This window comes from Phoca vitulina, unplaced genomic scaffold (genome assembly GCF_004348235.1).
Source record: "Phoca vitulina isolate PV1807 unplaced genomic scaffold, GSC_HSeal_1.0 scaffold20, whole genome shotgun sequence".
NCBI lineage: Eukaryota > Metazoa > Chordata > Mammalia > Carnivora > Phocidae > Phoca > Phoca vitulina.
The window spans coordinates 30,974,845-30,985,748 of NW_022589723.1; the positions used below are offsets into that span (position 1 = coordinate 30,974,845).

General features: G+C 42.1%; 1 protein-coding gene across 2 annotated transcripts in view; it reads right to left on the reverse strand.

Annotated features, from left to right (window-relative positions):
- CLPX (caseinolytic mitochondrial matrix peptidase chaperone subunit X) overlaps nucleotides 1-8,890 on the reverse strand; it is a 45,536-nt gene extending 36,646 nt beyond the window's left edge. For both annotated transcript variants that reach the window (XR_004301019.1, XM_032417375.1), the window contains exon 1: nucleotides 8,595-8,890. Coding sequence is in view for 1 of the 2 variants with exons in the window: in XM_032417375.1 (XP_032273266.1) it covers nucleotides 8,595-8,673 (79 nt within the window). In the remaining variant the exon portion in view is untranslated. The remainder of the gene's footprint in view (nucleotides 1-8,594) is intronic.
- Nucleotides 8,891-10,904: the final 2,014 nt, after the last annotated feature.

The window sequence follows — 10,904 nt, forward strand, 5'->3', positions numbered from 1 at the left end:
TGCTTCTCTGTCCCTGCCACACCCCCTGCTTGTGCTCTCTGTCAAATAAATAAATAAAATCTTAAAAAAAAAAAAAAAAATGGAAAAAAGAAAACATCCATAAATTAGTATGAATGGTAGCATAATAAAATAATTTATTATAATCTATGTAACAAATGTAACTTTTTAATTTAACCATTACAATGTATTCACAAAGAAAACTACAGTTACAACAAGCTTTACTTGAGACTAGTGGAACTTGGATGTTTAGAATAAAACTTAACCCTGTGGGACGCCTGGGTGGCTCAGTCAGTTAAGCATCTGCCTTCCGCTCTGGTCATGATCCAAGGGGCCTGGGATCGAGTCCCAAACTGGGCTCCTTGCTCAGTGGGGAGCCTGCTTCTCCCTCTGCCTGCCGCCCCCCCTGCTTATGCTCTCTCTCTCTCTGACAAATAAAATCTTAAAAAAAAAAAAAAAGTAACCCTAAAGTATCACAGTGTATTATATCCCATTTACAATAAAATATATCTTTCAAAATAGTGTTTATCAATTTATATCTAATGTTATTAGAAAATAATCTGAGGGGCGCCTGGGTGGCTCAGTCGCTAAGCGTCTGCCTTCGGCTCAGGTCACGGTCCCAGGGTCTTGGGATCAAGCCCCGCGTCGGGCTCCCTGCTCGGCGGGAAGCCTGTTTCTCCCTCTCCCACTCTCCCTGCTTGTGCTCCCTCTCTTGCTGTCTCTCTCTCTCTGTCAAATAAATAAATAAAATCTTAAAAAAAAAAAATAAGCTGAAAGGAAATTATCTTCAGGAAATTAAGAGAAATAAAAATTATGAACATGATCCTTTTAAAGTCTACTTATTCTGAATAGAAAAAAAAATTAGTCCTTCACCTTAAATAACTTACCAAGTAACATATGAAACCAATGCAACCATAAAGTTACCAGAGAAAATACTACCTGAAAAACATGTTCATGTCATTTCAACTTCTAAATTTAAGAATTTCTTTGCTAGGGATGCCTGGGTGGCTCAGTCAGTTGTGTCTGCCTTCTGCTCAGGTCATGATCTTGGGGTCCTGCGATGGAGCCCCATGTCGGGCTCCCTGCTTGGCGGGGAGTCTGCTTCTCCCTCTCCTTTTGCCCCTCCCCCTGCTTGTGCTCTCTCTCTCTCAAATAGATAAAATCTTAAAAAAAAAAAAAAAAAAAGAATTTCTTTGCTAGCCCTGATGCAGTTTTAACATTCTATAATCTATGGGGCTGTACAACAAGATGCCATAAATACTAACCAGTGGTTCTCAAACCTGAACATGCACCAGAATTACCTGGAGAGCTTGTTAAAATAAAGCAGACTGCAAAGAATATTCCCTGGTTCTGACTCAGAAGGTCTGAAGTGGGACCCAAGAATGTATTTCTAACAAATTGCCAGATTATACTAATGATGTTGGTCTGGGCACCACACTTTTTTTTTTTTTTTTTTTTTTAAGATTTCTTTATTTTAGAGAGAGAGAGAAAAAGCCTGTGCACAAGCAGGGGAGGGGCTGAGGGAGAGGCAGGGACAGAATCTCAAGCAGACTCCCTACTGAGCATGAAACCCCACCAGGGGTTCAATCTACAACCCTGAGATCATGACCTGAGCCAAAACACAAGAGTTGGACGCTCAACCGACTGAGTCACCAGGCACCCTTGGGAACCACAATTTTTTTTTAAAAAAATTTTATTTATCTGACAGAGAGAGAGAGAGCGTGAGCGCGCACGCACGCACACACACAAGCAGGGGCAATGGCAGGCAGAGGGAGAAGCATGCTCCCCGCCAAGCAAGGAGCCTGACTTGGAGCTTGATCCCAGACCGCAGCATCATGACCGAAGGCAGACACCCAACCAACTGAGCCACCCAGGCTCCCCAGGGAACCACACTTTTTAAACCACTATACTGAACAGTTTAAATGATTAGTCACTCTCGCCAATCTTATAAAATCTTCACAGAAATCACTGTAGTCATCTAATCAGGAGTTTGAAACCTTTTTTGTGCCATGAACTCCTTTGGGAGTCTGGTGAAGCCTCTGGATGGAACCCTTCTCAAAATAATGTTTTTAAATGTAAAGAACAAAATACATAACAAAGGAAACCAATTTGAAGTAAGTTATCAAAATATTTTTAAATATGCTTTTTGCCAACATCATACTCAATGGTGAAAAACTAAGAGCTTTTCCCCTAAGGTCAGAAAGAAGATAAGGATGTCCACTCTCATCACTTTCATTCAACATAGTACTGGAAGTCTTAGCCACAGCAATTTGACAACATAAAGAAATAAAAGGCATTCAAATTAGTAAAGAAAAAGTAAAACTCTCACTATTTGCAGATGACATGATACTAAATACAGAAAACCCTAAAGACAGCACCAAAAAACTAGAACTGATAAATGAATTCAGGAAAGTCACAGGATACAAAATCAATGTACAGAAATCTGTTGCATCCCTATATGCTAAAAAATGAAGCAGCAGGGGTGCCTGGGTGGCTCAGTTGGTTAAGCGTCTGCCTTCAGTTCGGGTGGTGATCCCGGGGTCCTGGGAAGGAGCCCTACTTTGGCTCCCTGCTCAGCGGGGAGCCTGCTTCTTCCTCTCCTGCTCCGCCTGCTTGTACTCTCCCCCACCCCACCTTTCAAATAAATAAATAAAATCCTTAAAAAAAAAATGAAGCAGCAGAAAGTGAAATTAAAAAAAAAAAAAATCTTTAAAAAAAATCCCATTTATAATTGCACCAAAAACAATGAAATATCTAGGAATAACTTAACCAAAGAGGTGAAAGAGCTATACTCTGAAAACTATAAAACACTGATGAAAGAAATTCAAGATGATTCAAAGAAATGGAAAGACATTCCATGCTCATGGGTTGGAAGAGTACTGTTAAAATGTCCACACTACCCAAAGCAATCCCTATCAATACACCAATAGCATTTTTCAAAGAACTAGAACAATCCCAAAATTTATATGGAACCACAAAAGACTGCGAATACCCAAAGCAATCTTAAAAAAAAAAAAAGAAAACTGGAGGTATCACAATTCCACACTTTAAGTTATACTACAAAGCTGCAGTAATTAAAACAGTATGGTACTGACATAAAAATAGACACACAGATCAATATAATGGAAAACCCAGAAACAAACCCACAATTAAATGGTCAATTAATCTTCAATAAAGCAGGAATGAATACACAATGGAAAAAAGACATTCTCAACAAATGGTGTCGGGAAAACTGGACAGCAACACATGAGAGAATGAAACTGGACCACTTTCTTTCACCATATACAAAAATAAATTCAAAATGGATTAAAGACCTAAATGTGAGACCCGAAACCATAAAAATCCTTGAAGAGAGCACAAGCAATAATTTCTCTGACATCAGCCATAGCAACATTCTCTAGATATGTCTCCTGAGGCAAGGGAAATAAAAATGAACAGATACAAATCAAGACCCAAAAAATAAATAATCCAATTTAAAAAGGGGCAGAAGACATGAACAGAAATTTCTCCAAAGATATCCAGATGGCCAACAGACACATGAAAAAATGCTAAATATAAGTCATCATCAGGGAAATCAAATCAAAACTATAATAAGAGATCACCTCACACCTGTCAAAATGGCAAAATCAAGAAACAACAAGTGTTAAAAGGAAACCTCTTACACTGTTGGTGAGAATACAAACTGGTACAGCCACTGTGGAAAACAATATGCAGTTTCCTCAAAAAATTAAAAATAGAACTACCCTATGATCCAGTACCCACTACTACTGGGTATTTACCCAAAAAATACAAAGACACTAATTCAAAGGGATATATGCACCCCTATGTTTATTGGAGCATTATTTACAATAACCATACTATGGAAGCAGTCCGTGTCCAACGATAGATGAATGGATAAAGAGGCTGACCTGAGCCGAAGGCTCATGCTTAAAAGACTAAGCCACCCAGATTTCCCCTTAACAGCTTTTTAAACAACTACCATGATCTCAAAGTAGTGAAACGTATAAACAGTGCCTTCAGATATGAACAACTGTAATGTGATAAGAAAATATTTGTGATTTTGATTGGTGACAAATTCACAGATACTGCTACTACTACTGTGGGTTGGTGCCTCCATTCAAAATTGAAGGAAATGCTACATTTCAGTTAGTAATTAGTGAAAATAAAATTAACAGAACTTCTCAGGGCGCCTGGGTGGCTCAGTCGTTAAGCATCTGCCTTCAGCTCAGGTCATGATCCCAGGGTCCTGGGATTGAGCCCCACATCGGGCTCCCTGCTCAGCGGGGAGTCTGCTTCTCCCTCTCTCTCTCTCTGAAATAAATAAAAACCTTAAAATATAACTATAAACATGTTTCCAAAGAAGCTATTGGTTGGGGCGCCTGGGTGGCTCAGTCGGTTAAGTGTCTGCCTTCGGCTCAGGTCATGATCCCAGGGTCCTGGGGAGCTCTGCATTGGGCTCCCTGCTCAGCAGGAAGCCTGCTTCTCCCTCTCCCACTCCCCCTGCTTGTGTTCCCTCTCTCGCTGTGTCTCTGTCAAATAAATAAAATCTTAAAAAAAAATTAACAGAACTTCTGAATTCTATCCCTTTGGACACACTGGAGGCCTATGAACCTCAGGTAAAGAACCCATAGAAAAGTCAAAAAGGGAAGTATTTCTGTAAAGTATATTTCGAAAGAACAGTTGGCAGCAACAAGAGAAGATGGTTAAAAGCTAAACCATTTACAAAACTTTTGTCATACAAATAAAACATTCTGAGTTTTAGAGCAGCGGTTTTTAAAAAGAAATACTAGAATAAGGTACATTGACTATAGGTCTATTAAGAACTAGGAGAGGAAAAAAGAACTAGGAGAGTAATTTATTCAACTGTTAAATATTTGACTTCCTATATTCAACCTTAAACTAAGCATTCTCTAAAAAACAAATGATTCAGCTTAAAAGATAAACTGATCTTTATAAATTTTAGAAAGAGAACTAATGAAAAATTTTAAATTATCTTTTTGTACTGACAATATTTAACTGTATAATAACTGATGAAATGGCAAATCAAGTTAAATGCTTGCTTAAGGGGCACCTGGGTGGCTCAGTCGTTAAGCATCTGCCTTCAGCTCAGGTCATGATCCCAGGGTCCTGGGATTGAGCCCCACATCGGGCTTCCTGCTCAGCGGGAAGCCTGTTTCTCCCTCTGCCTCTTCCTCCCCCTCTGCTTGTGTTCCCTCTCTCGCTGTGTCTCTGTCAAATAAATAAATAAAATCTTTAAAATAAATAAAATAAATGCTTGCTTAACCACTTGGCCTCTAACCACTAATAAAAACTGGAAAAAAAAAAAAATCAACAAAAACAAATAATGCCAGCAACTTAGTAGATGCTTATTGCTTTTACTAGTTTCAAAATTTCATTTCATGCCCAAGTTATTATTTCCTGAATTCTGAATACTTTTTAAAAAAATATATACATTTTTAAAGATTTGAGAGAGAGAATGCACACGCGCTGGGCAGAGGGAGAGAGAGAGAATCTCAAGCAGACTCCCCACTGAGTGGGGAGCCCAACTTGGGTCTTGATTTCATGATGCCAAGAAAATGAACTGAGCCAAAACCAAGAGTCAGATGCTCAACCAACTGAGTCACCGAGGCGCCCCTGAATACTTCTGAATAAAGAAAAATAACATCATCACTCCTATAATAGCTTTCCTCAAGTTTAAAAATGTTTGATGGGTTTTCACTAAGGCTAGTCTGCTGGTCTGAAAAGGAATATGCCAAGAAAATAAAAATGTTTATTAAGAAATAGTTTGCAGGGGTGCCTAGGTGGCTCATTCGGTTAAGTGGCTGCCTTCGGCTCTGGTCTTGATCTCAGGGTCCCGGGGATGGAGCCCTGCTAGGTAGTGCTCCCTGCTCAGCAGGGAGTCTGCTGCTCCCTTTCCCTCTGCCCTTCCCCCTTGCTTGTGCAGGCTCTCCCTCCCTCTCTCTCTCTCAAGTAAATAAAATCTTTAAAAAAAAAAAAAAAGTTTGCAATTGCAGAAATAAAGATGCTCTATCATTTATTCACTTTGCCTTATTTAATTTGTATTGTATTTAACTAACAAAAGAGAGAGACTTAAAATCTAGCTAAAAACTGTTAAGGTAGGCACATTACACAACTATCATGAAAATTATGGATGCCAACATGTTTGAGCATCTTACTTAACACCCTCATGAGGTGACACCCTTTCACTGGACATGGACAGAAAGTAGCCAAAGATCAAGGGAGTTACATGTGACTCCACAATTCTCACAACCAAATTCAAACCAAGTACTGTCATTCAGAATTTTGTAAATGGAATCAAGCATTCCTAAATGTACATATTTAGCGCATTAAAAATATATAAATATTTATACATATATACAAAAAGTATATACAGATTGAAAAGTATCAGCAATTTGGGTAGAAAAAATATTTAGTTTCTATTTTACTACAGGTTTCATATTCAAAGAGAATAGTAGGAAAAACACATTAAATTGGAGATACACATAGCCCACCAGGAAAACAGAGCCAGTATCTAGCATGACAATTTACAAATAATTTTTCAAAATACCATTTAAAAATTTTAAAAGTCTAACATAACAAATGGAAATAGAGAACAGCACTACACTTCAAGAGAGCTCTGAAATCTCTACTTTTACTTCATTGTATAATTTCATGGTGTAAGACTATTTTGATTAAATTTTTTGTTTACCTATATTATATTGCTAAAATTCTTAACTCTATGTTTATAAGAATAAAAAACGAGCTAAAGTTCAATTCTGATTTTTCTTTCTCTTTTGCCTCTCTTCCTCTTTTCAAGAATCCTAAATAAAAATAACCTTCCTGGAGTGTTTTAAGTCCTTAAAGAAAATATCTCTATATTGCAAGACTAGTTTATACTTTGAGTTTCTACTATGGACAATAAACATTTTATGTTAATGAAGCCTTGTGAAAGTCTTAAATCAATGTGAAAACCATTTGCTGTTTCACTGTCATATAAAAATATTAAATTCTACAATGATAGGAGGTAACGTCCCATATTTTAAGCTTAATTTACAGCAGAAACAATGGTTCAATATTTCTGAAAACTTCTGACAAACTTATAATAATAGATGATCATATCTAAAGCCATTAAATTGTGTTGCTTCATCTAACGATACATTCAATTTTTAAATCAGTGGTTGTTCTGAAAATAAAAAAGAATTACCACACACCTCCTATGATTCAATTTTATGGCACAACTGACTAGAACAGATGAAGAACTTTGTCAAAGAATCCTTCCCTGCCCAAAGAGAACACACACACACTTTACCCACTTCTACAAATGATATTGTTCTTTTTCTGCTTCAGTAGATTTTAAACCTGCAGATTGAGGACATGTTCACCACTCTCTCCAGCACCAAAACAGGGCCCAGTACATAGTAGATCCGCAAAAAAAGATGTCCATTAAATGAATTTAAATGTCCCGTTCAAGCGTTTCCAACTCAAATTCCTGGAATAAGGACATCTGCTTGTTCAGGTTTAACAATGTCTTGGAACCAAATTCACTCCTTTACTTCCCTGTATCACTTTACAGGTGCTTCTGCCCACATTACTTCATTTAATCCCTCTTTGTGAACTAAACTCGCAAAACACCTTTAGTAAATGGTAAGGGCATTTCTAATTAACCTAAAATACAGGAAAAGGGGACTTTTTTATTTAACCAAGGATCGTAAGTTGACAAGCCAAAACAAAACGAATTTGTCTAAAAGTGATTATAACAGGATCTAGCTTCTAGTCTGATATTCATAGATTTGGGGAAGAGGAAAATGGTTTCTTTTCCGGAATCTCTTGGCTGGGATGACACCCTTTCAGAGCTCCTGATAAACAGAAAGTAAAGGTAAACAAGCGCCACCCTTAAGAAACTATCTCGGACCGTCAAGTTGGGAAAACCGGCCGACTGCTGAGACATTTACGTACTTCAAAAACAATTTCTGCGGGAATTTCCCCAATCACCCCGGCCGCTTCCCTGCGGGCCGCGAGGTTTTCCCGGCGCCGGGAGGATTGTGAGCCCTGCTTCTGTCCCGGCGTAAGCTGCCGCACAATGACAGTGACACGGTGGGTCTCGCGCGGCCTGCGTCCGGGACGGCCGGCTCGGCGCCCCGCGGCCCCGGGGGGCCCCCCAACAGTGGCAGCCCCTCACCCGAGCCCTTCCCGGAGCCCCCGACAGGCCGGAAGGGAACCCGGCCGGGCTCCGGAGAAGCCACCGGCGGGGCGGGTGGCAGTACCCGGCGGACCTCCGAGTAGGGGACACTTTTTAACGAAAGGAGCATTTTATGCCTCTTTCACGGTTTCTGCTAAGTGGCCACATTCCGGCCCCAAAGTCAAGAGGCCTGAATGCTCGCGGGCGGGGGAGCACAAGGGATTTACTTCAAATTTGAGAACCAGCTGCCCCAGAGGCTGGCAGAGCCCCATCCCACGAGGAAAGAGGGGTGCCAGGCAAAACGCGGCGCGTCCCCTCACTCCCTCAGGGTGGGGCAGGCCTCTTGCCCTCCTCGGGATCCCCACCGCCCGCGGTACACTCCCGGGCTACTGGCTCAGGTGAGGGACTACTTCGTTACCTCTCTGCGCGGAGGCGAGCGAAGAGGTGATGAGCCGCGCGGCCGCCGCGCCGCAACTACAAGCGCCGCAGCCGGACATCTCCGCTGGGCCTACGCCGGGGCTTTGCCCCCCTGCTGCCCTCCGGGTCTCAGCGGCGCGACTCCTATTCGCAGGGCGCGCTAACGTGGCCCCGGACCCTCCCGCCGACCCTAGGCTCAGTGCAGAGTTTACCCGCCTGGCCGCCAGGCCTTCGCGCTCTTCGTACCCGACTGCCGTCTACTCAGTAGAGTAGACACTTAACCCCCCTCCCTCCCTCCCCCCCCCCCTCCTCCTCCCCCCCCCCCCTCCCCTCCGCCTACCGGGCCCGGGGAGCGTGCGCGCGCCTGCGTCCTAGGTCTAGGGAGGGGGCGTGAGCACGCGCTGCGTGTACATGCGTGATACACCGACGAGCGGCGAGGGGAAGGGGGCGGTAACCTGGGCGCCAATGAGCACGCTACGGCAGGCGGCCAGCCCCAATTGGGACAACTACAATTCCCGACATGCAATTCTTCCGGGAAAGTCCCTTTAGCCTAGCATCGAAAAGTGTACTACAGACGCTGAGAGATGCATGTCGGGAGCTGTAGTCCCAACCGGTCGCAGTCACTCCTGGCCTTTCTCGGTTGGTACCGGGGAAGGTCAAAGTGAGACTGGTGGCTTAGTCAGCCCCAGGACTCTTCAGTATCCTTTGGCTGCTGCTAGATGCTTCAGATTGAATAAGTTCCTTCCTCTGGGGATTCCGCATTTTATGTACCTTATCTTCTCCTTTTCTTTAGTATTTGGTATTTTTACCTAGTCCCCCGAGCTACAGCTGTTGGGTGACAGCTCTCTTGTTCTTCCAAGCTAAGTAGTGATAACTCTTCCAGCTGTAGCTAGTCCTTGGGTGCTTTATGATTCTTTGTCGTTTCCCTTAAGGGTTTAACCTGACCACACCCTGGTAAATAGTTCTCTTACCCTTTTGGACGTCTGTCTGCCTGGCTGATTCCTCTCCAGACAGTTAAAGCAGGTCGACCAGCTGCACAAGTGGAGGATGGTGACAAATGAATCAGACTCTTTTCCCATCTTGGTTGGCACCAGACTATTTACTTTGTAAGATTTTGATCAACTCCAAAGCCCAGGGAAATTGCCAGGTGAGCTTGGATGCCTTTAGTTCTGAGCTTAGGTGAAGGGCAGGAGGTGGGGGGCAAAGAGAAGAGGGGCAAGCCAGAGTCTAGCCCAATCACACAAGTTATTTAGTCCTCATCAGTCTTGGGTCAGAGAAATGTGGCATGAGAAAGGGCATTGGCCTTGGCCCAGGCCACAGGTGTTCTGTTTTTCTCTCTGATGGAACTGACTCCTACTTCTTCAGCTTAAAGTGCAGAGAACAGAAGGGAGCCTAGGTATTCCTTAGCTGCCTCTATTAATAGAATTTTGAGAGAGGAGAGATTCTAAAGTTCCCTCACTCCAGTATTATCAAACTGTGTTCCTAGAATCCCTCAGAAACCATAGCTCTGTGATGGGAGTGAGGGGATTAAAAGGGTGGACCTCCCGTGTCTGCTCCTCCATGCCACTTCTCAGTCAGAGCGGCTGTGCTTTTATCTGTTTCATTTATTGGGGTTTTGTTGGAAAATAGAATTATTTTGCTTTAAAACAGTGTTCGAAAACCATTGATTCTAGTATAAAGCTCTTTTAGTAGTGAGCTAACCAGATCACATGGACCCTAATACCCAATTTAAATTCCTTTCATCCCACCTCACCTTCTATTTCAATTACATACAGTTTCCTTCTTCTTATAGAAATAAAGAAGTTGCTCCTTTAAACCCATAGATTGCAAGCTGAATAAAAGCACAGTTAAGGTTCACCTGAAAGCTTCCTTTTCTCTGACTATTCTAGGAATTTGACTTCTCATTCAGTCAACAAATATTGAGGACCAATTACATGCCAGGCACTGAGGAAATAGCACTGAATTAAAAAAAAAAAAAAGTTTCTCTTGGGGTGCCTGGGTGGCTTAGTTGTTATGCGTCTGCCTTTGGCTCAGGTTGTGATCCCAGGGTCCTGGGATCGAGCCCCGCATCGGGCTCTCTGCTCAGCGGGGAGCCTGCTTCTCCCCCTCCCACTCCCCCTGCTTGTGTTCCCTCTCTTGCTGTCTCTCTCTGTCAAATAAATAAATAAAATCTTAAAAAAAAAAAAATGTTTCTCTCATGGAGCTTCTGTTCTAGTGGGGAAAGATAAGACAGACAATAAACAAAACAAAAATATATGCCACTGGTATGATGACAGGAATATCCTTATATTGTTGTGTAATACATCCTTAT